At 36.7% G+C, this 18,802-nt stretch overlaps 1 protein-coding gene across 1 annotated transcript; it reads left to right on the top strand.

Annotated features, from left to right (window-relative positions):
- The first annotated feature begins 2,785 nt into the window (after positions 1–2,785).
- Positions 2,786–17,645, top strand: ADGRF4 (adhesion G protein-coupled receptor F4). The gene is made up of 8 exons (XM_049765380.1): positions 2,786–2,872; positions 3,723–3,777; positions 6,647–6,798; positions 8,522–8,779; positions 9,757–11,136; positions 15,655–15,696; positions 16,295–16,354; positions 17,598–17,645. The coding sequence occupies exons 1-8, from the start codon at positions 2,786–2,788 to the stop codon at positions 17,643–17,645; spliced, it is 2,082 nt and encodes a 693-aa protein (XP_049621337.1).
- Positions 17,646–18,802: the final 1,157 nt, after the last annotated feature.

Raw genomic sequence — 18,802 nt, 5'->3', positions numbered from 1 at the left:
ATTATGAATATACCCATAGACAAATTTATACTATACACGAGAACTTCTTTCCTCCTATATGTAGGTCATAAATTCCAAACAGATATCCCAATACCAATGCAAATTCATTGCCACACTTTGCGTGCAATTTTGACAGGCTCCCTTTTCCCTGCTCAGACCTGCTTTACAAGATGATGGTAGAAATCAAAACACCCCCACCCCATTCATTCTTTAGGAATTCAGAAACTCTAAAGAAGACTTCCTGTTAGTGTCTGACACTTCTCATCCAGCTCTGGACTTTCTGGAGTCGTGCAAATATGTCTAGGTGCTGATTCCTCTAAGGAGGGATTTGATGCTAAGTCTTGAGTCTGTTTTATCCCGTGTGATAAGAGGACCTCTGTACTTTGGTAGAGAGACTTTATTTCAGACTTTATCTCAATTTGAGCTTAAAGAACTTTTAAAACTTATTTTTTAAATTGATGCATGCTGATTTATAATACTACGGAGTTTCAGGAGATTGCTTTACATCTCTATATGTGTATGACTGTCATTACCTTTACCTACCAAGCATCAGCACTATTTCCTATCCTAAGCAAGAACCTTTTCCCATTCTTCCCTTCCCATCCCTTCCCCTTTTTCTTTGCTAGCTCCATGGTTTTCATCAAATAACTTTCATTACCAATTCAATTGCTTTAGTAATTTATATTTCATATGTAATTAAAACCATCTGATTCACTTTTTAAATTTTTTATTGATTTTTTTTTTTTTAGTTTTTGGGTCACACCTGGCAGTGCTCAGGGGTTACTCCTGGCTGTCTGCTCAGAAATAGCTCCTGGCAGGCACGGGGGACCATGTGGGACACCGGGATTCGAACCAACCACCTTAGGTCCTGGATCGGCTGCTTGCAAGGCAAACACCGCTGTGCTATCTCTTTGGGCCCAATTTTTCATTTTTAATTATGAGAACAAAGATGCAAAGAAAGAGGACAAGGTAAAGTTACAGTGGGAGGACAATCACACATAAACAGAATTCTCAGTATTCCCATTGCTGATATCTTAACTTTGAACTTTCAGCCAAAGAACATTAAGAAAAATAAAACAGAGCCCATGTACAATTACTTTGATCTCACTTTTTTAAAAAAAAAATACTTTGCTCACCTCAAGTTTCATGCATTTTGTTTCCAAAATAAATTTCATCTTTTATTTTTTTCTTTTTGGTTCACACCTGGTGATGCTCAGGAGATGCTCCTGACTTTGCACGTAGGAATCATTCCAGGTGGTATTTGGTTGGGGGGCATATATGATGCCAGAAATCAAACCAAAGTGGACAATGTGCAAAGCAAGCTATACCTGTTGTACTCCAGCTCCTATCTGGGCTTTACTCTAGTCTCCACTTTGTTTTGTTTTTGGCCCATAACCAATGGTGTTTAAGACTTATTCCTGGTTCTGTGTTCAAGGATCATACCTGGAAGTACTCAGAAGCTATGTGTGGTGTTGAGAATCTAACATAAGTCTATCACATTCAAGACAAGATCCATACATAGCTCCTATACTATATCTAAGACCTCCATAATTTTTGAAAATTAGATTTCTTTTCTGGAATGGGAAAGGGCTCTCAAGAAGATAGAGCACACCTTTATTCAAAACCAGGGTCTAAGGATGTGGTATGTTCTGAGTCTCTTAAGAGGTGATGCTTGGGAGACCATATTACCTGGGGAATCAAACTTGGGTAGGGCACATGCTAGGCATTATGGAATTATTGGTTCCACCCTAATCAATATTCATATTCCACCCTAGGATGTAATTTGGTGATGAGATTATTGGATCATTCCCTACGTGCTATTCCTCTCCCACCTTAGGGTGTATCCTGGCTCTTGTGAATAAAAACAGGGGTCTGAGGAAGGCAGGCACTCATTCTTGGTTTTCCTCCACTAAGCTGCTTTCCTTCTCAGGAGCAGAAGGCTTGTGTGTTTGGGATTCCTTGCTTGAGTACTGGGTTTCCTGAACCCATTCTTGTACCTTTCACTGTGTGGATTATTTCCTGCATCAATGTTTGCTTCCAGACCTGCGTCTCATCAGATCCTCATTTTGGAGCCTGGGGCTCCTATTATACTAACCACTGCTCATCTCTTTCTCTAGCTCCATCATTTTTTAAAATCAAAGTAGACTGGTCTCATTGTTACTCAACATTTTGTGCTTTAGTTTCTAAATTAATATTTTATATCACATAATGACATATATCTTATATGACCATATAAATTAATGCAAAGAAAGTAATCTGAATAGTAATTACAGATATAATTTCTGATAAATGTTACTTATGGTAAATAAACTGTGGATTAAGTAAGAAATAATACTTTGGTCAACATACAGCTATCCTGGTGCTTCCCGCCTTTCTGTCTGTTTGTAAAAAGGTCAACAATTGGTAAAATGACTTTTATTTTCTTCTGGTTTTTGGTTTTTGGATCACATCTGGTTGTGTGCAGGTTTATTATTGGCTCTGCACACAGAAATCAATTCCTGGAATGCCAGGGATCAAACCTGACTGACCATGAGCAAGGCAGATGTCCTACCTGCTGTGCTATTGTTCTGGCCCCAAATGCCTCTTCTTTTTATATTTACCTGACTTGGATAGAAATGCTGGTATTATCTCTTCCTGGGCCAGGCTCTTTGGTGTGAATATATCTGAGTACAAGTGCAGTCACTAAGACAATAGTTGAAATATTACATTAGTTGTGTGGATTTTATCAATTTCAGCTGGATCCACCTTTATTATCTCTTGCAGGTGAGGATCCTAATGTGTGAAAATGAATCCCCGGGCTGTCATTATTTGGCTTTTAATGTTATTTCTGGTCACAGAATCTTCTCACTATAAATCCAAGATCCACATCCATGTAAGTCTGACTCTTTCTTCAGAGGATCAAAACATACTCTAGCTCTTTGATCCATGGAAGAAGCCCATTTAGTTCTCTTAGTCAGTGGCTAGATTTATGATAAACAGCATGTCACTAAAATCAATGATCAAATCACTATAATTTTATGCTTTTATAAAATTGAAAGCAATTTTCTAAAGAAGGGAACAGAGCAATGTTGAGAGATTTCTAATCCAGCAGTATGGTTGTAAGATGAAATAGGGAGCAATAATATAATAGAAAAATAGCTGTAAAATACAGACAGGGACTGTTTAAGATTAGGACATACTAATAGCTTAGCCATCAAGAATTTAGGATGAGATCTTAACTTTGTTTCTTGTTAGTTGCCCAAGTTACTTTACTTCTCCGAATCTTAATTATCCATAGCACAATGGGTGGCTTTTCTTTTAGATAACTATACAATATCTCAAGACTACAAATGCACTTACTATTGTATTATTGACTTCTAATGATTATTCCTAGCATCTCTCGGTTACTTTCTATTTGAGGATGGATGGTATCCAGTGGCAAATATTAACCCCATTTCATAGTTCATGTAGCAGAGAACAGCTTAGTGTTTTAACATTTCTTAGTTATCTCTGGGTTCTCCCTGAGCATTTCCAAAGGATACTCACAATCCACTGTTTTGAACTTCAAAATTCAATGGCAACTAAAGGGTCTAGACCTCATAAATCCTTCAGCTAGTCCCTATTGATTTAAAGCTTTCTTCATATTTCTGAGTCCAGTTTCTCTTTTTATTTACCTGGAGCCTAAGTTGAGTTGGGAGCAAAGAATCCCAAGTAAAGATACTCTGGAAATTTATGTTTTATAGAATGAAGATAAACTTTACCATCCTGGAGGGAAACCCAAGACTGAAAAGATGCAAGGTATGTGCCCACAGAACAGCCTTCTTTCATTTGGAGACCTAGCAGGACAAAGAAAGGACATGGCTATTGCAAGCACATAAATAGACTATCAGCTTTCAAACAAATCTACTTTATTAATATGTTCTTCATATTTATATTACTAACATTTTCTCGCAGCTATCTATGGCATAGTCAATGAAGCATATTGCCAAATATTCACAAGTGTAGAATAGACAAGAGTTCTATTTTAAAACCCTAAAGTAAAATCTTATTGCTTTCATGAGCTAATTAGAGGTAAAACAGGGAAGAGGAAAGGTTTCCTTTATTTTTTCATTTGCTTAATTCAAAAATATTTTTTAGGAATCTTACATCGATGTAATATCCTGGTGCTGAGAGGTCTTTAAAGATGAAAGATAGATATTATGTGGGCAAGACTACTCACTTTCCACAGGGAGAGATACACTTTGGGGGTTAAGATAGTGAAATTATGCTCTCACCCATATAGTAGGAATCACTTAGATTCTGTACACTCATAGTCAAGTATATCTTAGATAGTAAATATATCTATATTTGATGGCATGCACATCTATACATGTGAAATTGAAAAAGTAAAATAGGAGAGAAATGTAACTAATATCTATTTAGCGACTAATATTTATTTAGCAACTAATCTCTATATATCAAATGTTGTACAAGATTCTGTGTGTTTCAATGTTGTGTGCATTAACATTATTGTGTAATTTCCAAGATATATGGATGAACAAATGAAAAAAGATTTAGCTTTAGTAACTTGCCCAAAATGGATGCATTTTTATATATGTCAAAGAAAGACACAAACCATTGCTTGCTTTCTCTAAATAGGACCTCCACTTTGCTGTGTAAGCCATAAATATGGGTCCATTCTTAAATTCTCAGCTAGCTGGTCACCTCATTTTATTGACTTCAACACTTTAATAGTTTTAGTATCATTATTTCTTTCCATTACACTATCATAAGGCAATTTTTTTTTCTGAGAATACCTTAATATATTCACTCTTGTGACCTATATCCAAGTCAATTAATTTTACTTGAGGACTAAATTAGATCTGCCACTAGCTTTTATTAATAAAGTTCTACTGGTGTACATATATACACATATATATATATACATTATATACATATTACTTTTTTATACATATTATTATTATGTTTTATTTTATTAAAAATTTTTTTTGGTTTTTTGGGCCACACCTGTTTGATTCTCAGGGGTTATTCCTGGCTAAGCGCTCAGAAATCGCCCCTGGCTTGGGGAGACCATATGGGACTCCTGGGGATCAAACCGTGGTCCTTCCTTGGCTAGTGCTTGCAAGGCAGACACCTTACCTCTAGCGCCACCTCTCGGCCTCATTTTTATACATATTATTTTTGACTGCTTTTATGCTGTAAAGGCTGAGTTAAGTAGTTTCAGTAATGGCTGTGTGGCACAAAGCTAAAACTATTTACTCATTGGTTAGAGTTGTCATAATTATCTAATAAAAATATAGAATACCTGGTTAAATTTCAGTTAAACAAAGACTAATTTTCTATGTGTCATCGAAAATTTAGTTGTTGTTTATTTGAAGCATTTCAGTACAACCTCATTATTTATAGATTCTGTATTTGTAAATTCTGCTACTTATTGATATTTGTATTCTCCCAAATCAATACAATGCTTTTTCTATCATTCACAGTAATGCACAGAATATCAAAATAAGTGAGTCAGCAAGGTGCATATTTCCAATGGAGGGTGCACAAGGTGGGGCTCTGTAAAAAAATCTTTCTATATGTAAACACATTTCTAAATGTTCGACAACAAATATGAATTCAAAATTAATCTGAAGTGTTTCTGACAGTTTTCTCCTGTTGCATTTTTTCAGAGAAAAAAGTTTAAAGTGGAAAATTTTAAGAAGCTCTGTCCTAATGTAACCAGTTATCTTTTTAGTGGCCCATATAGTATCATCTATGGTGAATTTTTGTTCCTTTTTTGGGGGGAAATTTTGCTAATTATAATGACCTCCAAATATAATTCAGGTTAGTTCAAGTTAGTATTCTTAGTGAGGCTGTGATGTGCCTTATGCAGAAAACACGTGTGCTAAAAAAAAAAAAGCTTTGCACAAATGCTGTCATGAATTATAGTACTGCGAAATATAGTGCTATTGGTCATGTGTTAATGTTAATGAACCAACAATACATATCAACTAAACACTTTTTAAATAGGAACACATATAATGCAGACATATATTGACCTATTGGTAAAAATGAGAAGAAACAAGAACCTAACTTTGTATTTTTTCAAGGACTGATGATTCTTTTTCTAATTTAGTATTTGTGGTGATTTTATGGAACACAATTACTGCAAAGAATGAAATTTATTGTATTTTACAGTAAAATGAATATTTAACTGGGTTTTCTGTATTTTACTTTGCACCTCTATTTATCTGGTGAAAGTTATAAATCTGATTTCTGATTTATACTTTTGCTATTATCTTTCAAAAATAATCCCAAAGAAATTTTCTGGTAATATTTAACAACATCTATGGTTATTTGTGTCAACCACTGTTTTATTTTTTCTTTCTCATCCTTTGCCACCCTCCATCCAAAGCATTTACATTAAAGGCCTTTCTGAATAAGCCTCAATTCCTTTACTGGTCTCTCTGCCTAGACATTAGTGTCTTATTGTCTAGCTGCTCTTACGTGTTGAGGACCCAGTTCAGGGTCATGTCTTCTGGAACTTAAGGACTTGAACTAATGAATCTAAGGATTTATTCCAATTCTTAAAATGAATTCAATGCCTCTAGTTAGATATGAGAATATAGAAATGCTAATTAGGCTATTCCTTATCTTTCTTTCTCCCCTTCCTTCTCCTTTTTAGAGAAATGCCATGGACCTTGTATCATCTCTTCTAACTGTAGTCAGCCCTGCACTCAGCAGTTTCATGGTGAAATAAGATTTTCATGTAATCATCACAAGTGGGAAAAATTAACTGAAACGTGTACAAGCCTTTCTATGGAAACACTCTTTAAGGTGATGTATTTGCATGTTTTTGATAATAACTGCAGCCAACTGGTAGAGGCATATTTTTAATGAGTTCTCTTCATTTGACATTATACTTCAGGTTAGGATTTAGGAAATCTACAGAATGTATTATAGCTGTTTTCTCATTCTCACTCAGTTCTTCCTACCTTCAATCTATAGAATCCTCTCAAAAATCTTTTCCTGCAAAAATGTCTGACACTTGTTCAGTAAATAATACATGCTTAGATGTTAAAGTTGAATTTGAAACCTCTTGGGCTAACCAATTGGTCAAGTAAATGTGTTTTATTTGACATATTTTTCTTTTCTTTTTTTAAAAAATTATCTTTATTTAAACACCATGATTACAAACATGATTACAGTTGGGTTTCTTTCTTTTTTTTGGGGGGGGGGGTCACACCCGGCAGTGCTCAGGGGTTATTCCTGGCTCCAGGCTCAGAAATTGCTCCTGGCAGGCACGGGGGACCATATGGGGTGACGGGATTCGAACTGATGACCTCCTGCATGAAAGGCAAATGCCTTACCTCCATGCTATCTTTTCGGCCCCCGTAGTTGGGTTTCTTAATGTCCAAAAGAAAGTACAGGTGTGCAATCCAGAGGGAATAGCATTCCAACGAATACAACAAATGTCAGTTAAAATAAAATAGTCTATAGCACATTCTTTCACTTAGTAACTACTTTTATTTTTCATTATTTAGTTTTGGAGAAGCACATTAATGAGTTTTTTTTTTAATTTTAACAGAAGTTTTATAAAGGAATTTCTGATAGGATATTCGTTAAAAAATTAGCTAGCTCTCTGTTAAATTTACCGAATAAAGTAGATTTATAAATAAAGTAATGATTGTATCAATTTATTCAAAGTCATTTTTGGTTCTTAGGTTAGCATATAGACACAAACAAATAATTTATTATTATTATTATTATTCTGTTTTTAGGGGTCATATCTGGTAGTTCTCAGGGGTTACTATTGGTTCTGTGCTTAGAGATAACTCTTGGTGGGGACCATGGGACCATAAGGGGTGCTGAGGATTGAATACGGGTCAACTTCATGCAAGGCAAGTGCCTTACCCTCTGTACTATCTCTCCAGCTCAGAAACAAATAATTTCTAACTGATGAATTCTAAACTCTTTATAATTGCTATTCCTTAGTATTCTGCTTTTACCAACCAACTTGCCAACAGTACCTCTGAAGTTCCATGTGGTATCTTTAAAAATAAGCAACAACTTTTTAAAGGAAGTTGGAAATATGGCTCAGTAGGCTGGAATATGTGTTTTGCATGTAGGAATCCTGATTCAATTCCCAGCACAGCATGGCCTCAGAATACCACCAAGTGCTCATGCTTCCTTACCTCTCCCCTGCTCAGCAATAAGTCAGAAAAATGCCCTAAAATACTGCTAAGTAAACAAAAACTACTTGACATAATTAAAGGCATATTTTTGATAAATTTTTCCACAACTCTGAAAAAATATGTGCTATTGATGAACTTAAATTAAAAGTAACTATTTTGAAGACAAATATAATAGTATATAATCTGATATCATGGGGATTTTGGTGGAATCTTCTGCCAACAGAAGACAGCTTCACTCTCACTGTTTAGCACCAAAATCACTTTTTGAAGGGTGCTTTCTTTTCTGTCTCTTTACCCCCTGTGGAATGTTTGTGCCTTTAATTTCATTGATCTGACTCATCTTTGAAACATCTTTTTAAAAACAGGATACAATTGCTCCATCAAGCCTTTCTGTAGCAGGACCATCGATGCCTCGGATTCTTGACCTTAAAGCTCCAGAAACTGCCAAAACTGCCAAAGATGTAGTTGAAGGACTCCAAAAGTATTGCCCACTTGATTATAACTGTATAACTAATGATGTGAAATCATCAGAAGCCACATCTGGAAATATTGCATTTATAGTGGAGCTATTAAAAAATATTTCTACAAGTTTATCTAATAATGTTACCAGAGAAAAAATGAAGGTACTTCTTTATTTTATTTTTAAAAAATGGGGATGCTTTGTTCTCATATCTTGTAGTGGAGCTTCAAATGTACTTTTTTTGAGCCAAAATATACCAACCGTGGCAGCCATAGCAATAAAGGAGCACAGCTGGAATCTACTTCAAATTTGCATAATGATTCCATTTAGTATATGAACAATTTGAGAACATACAGCAATTTTTATCTGTATTTTGTGTAGCCAATATATATATTTTTTCTTTTTTTGTTTGTTTGTTTTGTGGGCCACACCTGGCAGTGCTCAGGGGTTACTCCTGGCTCTGTGCTCAGAAATCATTCTTGGCTTGAAGGAACTTCTGGGATGCTGGGGGATCAAACTCGCGTCCATTTGTAGCCAATATTTTCAAGGAAACATCACACAGAGAGAGCTGTCAGGAAAACTGTGCTATACTGAGGTATCCAAGACTTCTTTCTGTTAGACATATAGGGAGGAACCTTCTTTGAAAGGGAACTCAGAAGAATAGCAGATTGAGAAAGTCTGCATTAGACGAAGTTAATCTGTTTTCCTTTGGGCAAGATGGTTCAGAATTTTTAATGTGTTAATGCACTCTTCATATGAGAAATGGAATATGAGATATAGTATGCAATAGTTTAAAGACTTGGGATAGCATTAAAGTTACCCCTAATGCCCTCCATTAAACAACCATTAAAAAGCTCGTGGGTAACTTGGTATTCACAAACAGCAGTTTGTAAATGCTTTTTGATCATGATAAAGTATAGATTAGCCTTCAGATACTTTTCATTTCATTTCATTATCTTTTTTCATTCTTTTACTGCTCTCTTCTCTGCAGGATTATTAGTGTAAGACTTTAATGAACAATGAATTTGTAGAGGTTTGTCTCAAATTAGATGTGATCTTTAGAAATTTCAGAGTTTAGAAATCAACTTTGTACAACTATGTAAATCCTTTGTATAAAATCCACTTTTTTTTAAATTGCAGAGCTATAGCAAAGTCGCCAATCACATCCTCAACCCAGTAGCTCTTTCAAATTGGTCTTTCATTCCTGACAAAAATGCCAGCTCGGATCTGTTGAACTCAGTGAATTCTTTTGCAAAGCACCTTCGCATCCAAAATGAATCTGAGAATATCGTGGATGAACGCTTCATTCAGACAAAAGGATTTCACATCCACCATAATGCTTCAGAGAAACGTTTGCATTTCTCCATGCATGTGAATAATACCTCAAAGGCCATCTCAGGAATGATAGAAATTCCCACGCACGAGCTACAGAAACTGCCATCCAATGCATCCCAAGTCATCACCATAGCGTTTCCCACCTTGGGGACTGTTTTGAAAGAAGCTCAACCACCAAATGAGACTCTTTCCAAGGCGATTAATGGCCTGATCCTTTCAGTGATTGTGCCAGAAAGATTGAAGCAAGTCTTACTCACCTTTGAGAAGATTAATACATCCAGGAATGTTAAGGCTCAGTGTGTGGGCTGGCACGCAAGTAAAAGGAAGTGGGAGGAGAATGAATGTGAAACAATGTTGGAGAACACAAACCAAGTAAAATGCCTGTGCAACCATACCTACACGTTGATGTCATTTTCTATTCTCATGTCTCCCAAATCTATAGAAGACAAAGTCCTGGCCTATATTACCTGCATCGGACTTGGCATCTCCATCCTTAGCTTGATGCTGTGCCTGATCATTGAAGCCGTGGTGTGGTCTCGGGTGGTGGCGACAGAGATATCATACATTCGTCATGTGTGCATCGTGAACATAGCTGTATCTCTCCTAACCGCCAATGTGTGCTTCATTGTCGCATCTAGTTTAAACAAAGAGGCCGAGGTCTCCAACTGGTGTGTGGTGATGACATTTTTCAGCCACTTTTTCTATCTGTCTCTGTTTTTCTGGATGTTATTCAAAGCCCTGCTCATTATCTATGGAATATTGGTTGTTTTCCGTAGAATGATGATATCCCACATGATGACCATTGGCTTTACCATAGGGTATGGGTGTCCGCTAGTTATTGCTGTCATCACAGTTGCTGTCACAATGCCAGGAAAAGGCTACATGAGATCTGATGTTTGTTGGCTTAACTGGGACAATACCAAAGCCCTTTTAGCATTTGCCATTCCAGCCTTGGTCATTGTGGCTGTGAATCTCTTTGTGGTTTTGGTGGTTGCTGTCACCACTCAGAGACCTTCGATTGGCAGTTCAAAGTCTCAGGACATGACCATAATTATGAGGATCAGCAAAAATGTTGTCATCCTTACTCCATTATTAGGATTGACCTGGGGTGTTGGAATAGCCACTCTGATGGAAGGTACATCATTGACTTTTCATATAATCTTTGCCCTGCTCAATGCCTTTCAGGTAAGTGCTAGGAGGTACTTTATTTATAAATAAATGTTGAAAAGATTTAATTTATGAAACATTTTATAAATATAAAATATCATTAATTAGAAAATATAATATTTTTGTTAGTCTGTCTTTGCTACACAGAAATATTTGTGGCTTAAAAACAGAGAATATATTGGGGCTGGTTCGATAATGCAGTGGTAGGGTGTTTGCCTTGCACGTGGCTGACCCAGGACGAACCTGAGTTCTATCCCTGGTGTCCCATAAGGTCCCATAAGGTCTGCATAAGATTCCCCAAGCCAAAAGCAAGTTCTGAACACATAGCCAGGAGTAACCCCTGAGTGTCAACAGGTGTGGTCCAAAAACCAAGCCAAATCAACCAACCAACCAACCAACCAACCAAAAAAAAAAAAAAAAACCAGAATATAAAATGGTCCTTCCATTTTATTTCATAGTTATAAAACAAGATTTAGTTGATCAGGCTGTTGGGATGGGCAGAGCCATTCTCCTAACAGACTCACCTGTGACACAAGCTGACTTTTGCTAAATAGAGGACTAGAGGATTCATATTCAGTTAGGGAGGTAGGAGGCTCCACTCACATTATATTTCAAACCAAACACAATTTTATTTTTCACTTTATTTAAAAAAATGCATCACATTTTGACATAGTTGACCTTAATACAATTGTTTCCAGATAAGTGAGAGCAAAGTTACTAAAAGAAGAATAGAAAGAAAAAAAGGAGAAGATAAATAAAGAAGAAGAAAAAAGTATAGGAGCAAGCACATTTGGGAAAATTATTGTATATCCAATGAAGTCATTAATAAATGGCAGAAGATTTTGTAATCTCTTGTTGATCACCCATGCTGTTAAATTGGTGTGTTTTTATAGGGATGACAGCACCAAACAAATGAAGTTGTCCAGAAATTCAAAGTGTTATTACTGATACTGCAGCTTTTAGGGATGAATTCTTAGCTGGCAGACCTTCTGGAAGAAGGAAGATATGGGTGGAGGGTGCCTGCACTCACTCCAAAAAACAAATGCTATCAGTCCAAATACCAGAGTACCTGAAGTTTGGTCGGAATGGTATCCCCAAAGGGTATTGTAGAGGCACGGTGAGGCAGAGCAAATGAAAAAATGGTGATTCTGGATGATATAATCAAGCAGGCATGGCTTGGCTGCCCTCTTTTTCCAAGATGACCAGATTTCTGCTACTTGGCTGGTGTACCCATGATCTTTCATGGCTTGGTTTACATCTCATTCGAGAAAAATGTGAGACTATAGCGCTGGCCCAGTTCAACCATGGTAGACTGTGTTTGTCAGCACAATTTTTATCTTCTTTCAAAAATTTTGGAAAAATCAGTGACATAATAGTCATTTTCCACAGTGAGAAGATCGAGCCTTTTCCATTTACTGTGAGTGCTAACCCTTGAGGAGTTCTCATGCTTACTAGTGCCTGTGAAATGAATGGAGCTGTATTCTGATAGAGATACCCTTATCTTAAGAATGTCACTATTCTGGGGCCGGGCGGTGGCGCAAGAGGTAAGGTGCCTGCCTTGCCTGCACTAGCCTTGGACGGACCGCGGTTCGATCCCCTGGCGTCCCACATGGTCCCCCAAGCCAGGAACAACTTCTGAGCGCATAGCCAGGAGTAACCCCTGAGCGTTACCGGGTGTGGCCCAAAAACCAAAAAAAAAAAAAAAAAAAGAATGTCACTATTCTAAAGAATAGTAATATTAATTGATTTAAATATTGATATTGATTCAAAATGCCACTGATCATTCAAAATGGTCTCCATTGTATTTTATTGTTCAGATATATCTTGTTTGTTAAGATGGTCCCTCTCATACTTGATTTATTTTATTTGGGGGAATAAGCAGCATGCATTTTTGGAAAATAGTCACCAGCCAGACTATCTCTATACATATGAATAATTAAAAGTTTGGCATGTTCATTGTCTTCATCATGTTTATAATCAATGGTTGGAAAGCTATGACCTGGTGCCTGATTTGTATTCATTGGAATACAGCCATGCTAATTAATTTATATTTTGCTCCATAGCTGCTTTTGAGCTATAGTGGTAAAGTTGACGTCATGTAATGGACTAACGTGTTATTAATCTAAAATATGATCTATTCAAGAAAATATTTTTCTGACTGCTGTTTTAAATAATGTAAATGTAGCTCCCTAATAAATCAATAGCATATTACAATTATGTCATTTTAAAATGCTATATGAAATAGACTCTAAAGAGATGTCAACTCAGGAATATTTTATCATAATTATTTAATAATTTTGTAGAACATTTATTTCATTTTTAACTTGCATTAGTTTATTATGCATGCATGTATGCATGTATGTATGTATATATGTATTGAGAAGCTATTCCTGGTGATGCTCAGGGCTTACTCCTGGCTCTGTTTTCAGGGATCAATACTGGCATACTCCACAGACTATATAGGGTGTGGAGGATTGAACTTGGGTCAGAGGGTAAGCCCAGTACAAGGCAAGTGTTTTACCTGCTTTGCTATTGCTTTGCCCCCTTTTCATTGATTTAAAGAGAAATCATTGACTTAATTTTTTTTTTCAGAAATAAAAATCTCTTAGACTCCCATTAGATTCCCATAAATCTCCACAACTCTCATTGTTGCTCTGGTGACTAATGGTCTCATCCTGTTACCATTTTAAAATGTAGCACTGGAAAATTTTGTTCTCAATTTCTTTGAAGTTTCTGTTTTGTTTCTCTTTTCTTGATCAAAAGAAAATACACTACAATTTCCTTAGCATGTTTTCCATGTTACTCACATTTTAAAAATATACTCTTGAAGCTGAAGTGATAGAACAGCAGGTGGAGTGTTTGCCTTGCAGATAGCTAACTGGGGTTCACTCTCCAGCATCTCATTTTCCCCCAAGCACTGCCAGAAGTAATTTCTGAGTGCAGAGACAGAAGTAAACCCTGAGTGTTGTCAGGAATGGCCTAAAATTTAAACGAAATTACACTCCTCTGATGAGTGCTAACTTCGCCATAAAGCTATCTTTACAGCTTCTGTGGCTAAATGGCTGCAGAGGTTGCTGCCAGCTGACTTAGTAATCAGCTTTTGATTTTCTCCCAAGACCCCAAGAAAAACTCCCAACAGTTCAGAAGCTCTGGCTGCCTGTTACTTGACTTTTGACTCTAACCAAAAGTTAATTACCACATCTCATTTTCTCCAGACACCTTCCATGATTGTGACTTTGAATGACATAATGATAGCATGTCACATGTTAATATTATGAATAAAAATGATTACCTAAAACTGGAAAGTCAGATTTAATAAAGTTGAAAGCTCTATTTTTTTTACCCATCACTTTCACTTTATCTGTCAAAACTGAGATTTTATTTTTAAAATGTAAAAAAAATGTATAAAGCATGGGAGATGAAAATCCTACCCTCAGTGTTGCTCATTGACTTACATTGTTTGTATTTGTTACAAGGGGATCAAGGCCTTAAATATTTCCCCAGGTGCGTACAATTTCTGATTATTTTTTGTACCATGCCTGACTGTGCTCAGGGCTTATTCCTGGTTCTGTGCTCATAAATTATTCTTGGTAGGGCTTTGGAATGGAACCTGCATTGTCTACCAGCACTACAAGACCCTCATCCTTTAATGTCTCTGGACACTAAAAGTTTCAGAATTATCAGACATTATTGTAACCAAATGTCTTTGTTGTTGTTGCTTTTGTTTGTTTTTTGTTTGTTTTTTGTTTTGGGTCACACCTGGCAGTGCTCAGGGGTTACTCCTGGCTCCACGCTCAGAAATCACTCCTGGCAGGCTCGGGGGACCATGTGGGATGCTGGGATTCGAACCAATGACCTTCTGCATGCAGGGCAAACGCTTTACCTCCATGCTATCTCTCCAGCCCTCCAAATGTCTTTTTTTTTTTAACCATTAAGCTAAATCTTTGATGAATTGATTGCCAGAGCTCTCAAATTGTAGACCAGATATCAGTGGCCCTGGATTAAAGGCAAAATATCAAATAAAGTTTTTATGATGTGGAATGTGGGAGAAATGGGAAAGAAAATGTATTAGAAGTAACATAAGGACATTTGTGAAAGACTTGTGTACTGGTATTGGAGGACGAGCAGCATCTGGAAACAATAAAAATGGTAATTAAAAATTTTTGGGTCACACCTGGCAGTGCTCAGAAATTACTCCTGGCTCTGTGCTCAGGGCGAAAGCTTTATTTTTACATAGCTAGTCAATAAGTATCAGTAATGTTCATGGACATCGTTGTTACAAGATTGCTCATAATACAGTTTTTTTCCACAGATCAAGTTGTTCATAATTGAGTTACAGTCATACAATGTACAACAACCTTCACCAGTGTGTATTTCCCACTGCCAAGTCGAGTGGGAAGTTACTTATGTACAAAACTTATCTTAGAACACACCTAGATGAGTGATTATAAAGTGACAGCTGATATTGTCTGCAAAAATATTGCTCATGCTTCTGTTATTATAATGCTCATAAGTTTTTATTAAATTTTACTGCAGGGATTCTTTATTCTACTTTTTGGAACCATCATGGACCACAAGGTAATTTGAATAAATTTGTTTCATTCACCATAATTATTTTCCCATGACTTAGAGTCATGGTTGAGGATGAAAAGACTTAGATTAGAGAACGTGGCTGAGAGAAGTGAAGATGTACAAATAGTTTAGAACAAGAGAGGAGAGAACTACTCTCTCACTTCAGTAGTTTATCAAGTCAACAGGAGTCTACATGTGAGTATAACTGATGCAAAGAACAAAAAATATTTACAACAAATTTAATCTTAATGCTACCTCTATCCGTAATTTCACCTCTTTTATTTAAGTAATTTTCTGGAAGGTAATGTCCAGTAGTGCTCAGGGATCATTGCTGAAAGGTCTTTGGGCACCATATGGAGTGCCAGGATTCTAATTCAGGTCAGCTGTACTAAATGCAAACAACTTCACCTATTATACAAATCCCCCCAGAAACCCCCCTCACCAGCACTCCTCAGTCTTATTTATTGTGTAACACTGTGTTAAAACTTCTGAGGTTGTTTCTATCTCGGTTACTGGTCTGATAATTTTAGGTCTTGGATCTTGGTTTGAGATGTGCTGTATTTATCAATGTCATTGTTTTTTTTTTTGTTTGTTTGTTTTTTAGATAAGAGATGCTTTGAAGATGCGGATGTCTTCACTGAAGGGGAAGTCAAGGGTTGCAGAGGTGAGCACCTCCCTCTTCTTAATATTAGAGAGTTTTATGAGAGAAATCAGGTAACAGGCAGTATTTGTTAGCAATGAGAATCAATAGGACAAAATTCATACATTCATTACTTCATTCACCAGATTTAGAGGACCTTGCTAGAACTTAAAAACTCAGCAGATGGAAGTCAGAGAAATAGTATAGTGGGTAGAGTGCTTGTCTTACATATGGTTGACCCAGTTACAATCTTTGTCATCCTATTGAGTCTCCTTTGCACCTTTAGGAGTGATTCCTGAGTGCAGGAGTAACCCCCGAGCTTCACTGGGTTTGGCTCCTTCCAAAATAAACACAAACAAAAAAGCTCAGAAGAATATATTATTTTTTTGGAAAAAAATTTCACATTTTATTATTTAAATTTGCTACTTGTACCAATTATGATAGAGCAAGATAAATCCAGAATGGTAGTTTAATAAAATGCTAATGTTTAGGGGACAGAGAGATAGCATGGAGGTAAGGTGTTTGCCTTTCATGCAGAAGGTCATTGGTTTGAACCATATGGTCCCCCGAGTCTGCCAGGAGCGATTTCTGAGCATGTAGCAGGAGTAACCCCTGGGTGTCCTGGGTGTCACCCAAAAACAAAACAAACAAAAAATGCTAATGTTTAGAAGTGAGATCTCTAGAAATTAAATTTTAGGTCAAAGTACTCATTACACAGATAAGGTCCTGAGTACTTAGGAGATTTGCTCAGTCACCCAGCTAATCATGGGACTGTAATTGTCTTTGAAATATTTTAAGAATTCTTTTTAGTAAATAACATTTTACTTGACTAATGTATCATTGCATGCATGTATCCTGAAGCTGACTTTTTGAACACGTTACCTTTCAGGGTAGCAACTGAAACTAATACCATTGCTCTATGCTTTACAAAAAAGACATTTAGGTACTTAACCACTTGTCTCTGAAACTGTTTCTTGAAAACATACAAAACTTTCTGAATACATTGCCACTCAGCATTTATGGGTAGATAACAGTATGATTACAAGTGCAGCAGTTAATCAAGTCATAAAAATAGAGATGCTTATACTACTCGATTAAATAAGTTATGGAAATTTATTTCTGTGTATGTAGCAGCATCAGTTTGGTGGAATCTCTTTACACCTTCATATCTTCCTTGTCTATTTCTCTATATGCATATACATACATGCACATGCATTTTTGTCTGTGCCTCTACTAATCGATGTCTCTGCTGTTTCTCCTCATTTAGAATGCATCGTTAAGCCCAACAAATGTCTCCAAATTAATGAATCGCTGAGGATGAGATGTGAGTATCAAAAACTCTAGGAGAAGCTTAACTTGCATGTTGTACAAATCACTCAATGCCCCTGAAGAGCAGGTTGTTGCTTGCCATGTAATGTTGGAATGATGTGGGAGGGAAATAGGAGGAATTATCTTTCAGAGGATGAGAGCTTTATTGCCCAGTACATGAGTTGAAATACACCCATAATCTTAAAGCTTATGTCATCTCAGTTTACCTGACCTACCCTGTGTATTTGGACAAACATTTCCCTGTGTCCTTGGAGAGAGGACACTAGCAGTGCACCTGTACCAATGCAGGATACAACTTGTCATCTACACTGTACACATAACTTAAGTCCATCTTGCCAATCAGTGGTGATATTTGCAATAGAACTATTACTTAGAAGAAAGACTAATTGCTTAAAATTACAAAGCAATAGGCCTGTCTTTCTCTAATAAAGCCGATCCCCATAGTTATTCCTGAGAGGGTGTGGGTTAGGTTGGGGCAATAAGTTGCCTCTTCACAGCCAACCTGTGAGACATATTCAAAGGAAAGCAAATACTAGGCAGTCATGAAAAAGAAAATCTGTCTTAAAATGGCTGATTTATAAAATCCCTGAGTTGTACTAAGGAAATGTAGACAGGAAGGACCTAGTATGGCTTGGTTTGGGCGAGAGTTCATGGTCATTCTGTATGGATACAGATAAGCTTGAGATTGTTTTTCTTTAGCAGCACCTGAAAGCAATCACATCCTCTCTTTAATGTTCTTTCTTTTCTGAATCATACTTCAAATATATTTAGCAATATATATTAAAGTAAAGCAAAACTTTGAAACAGTCTCATACAGTCAAAGATAATGCTGTGTTAGGAGAAGCCTTTTAGGGAGCCCCTATGTTGGATCCTAAACCTTAAGTTATGTTGATGTGAGGTCTTGGTGTATGGTCTTGCGAGATGGAGAGAGTAGAGAGAGGTCTCTGCATTAGACATGGATTGGCATAATACTTACTAACTTGCATTCATATTTTTTCACAACTTTAGAAGGGGGAGAGAGGATGTTTGAATTTTAAGATTAACAATTTTGGGGGCCAGAGAGATAGCACAGCAGTAAGGCCTTGCATGGAGAAGAACGGGAGTTTGAATCCCTACATCCCATATGGTCCCCCGAGCCTGCCA

Source organism: Suncus etruscus, chromosome 18 (assembly GCF_024139225.1).
Source record: "Suncus etruscus isolate mSunEtr1 chromosome 18, mSunEtr1.pri.cur, whole genome shotgun sequence".
In the NCBI taxonomy this organism is placed as follows: domain Eukaryota; kingdom Metazoa; phylum Chordata; class Mammalia; order Eulipotyphla; family Soricidae; genus Suncus; species Suncus etruscus.
The sequence above is the reverse complement of the archived record's forward strand: the minus strand, read 5'-3'. Positions and strand labels throughout refer to the sequence as shown.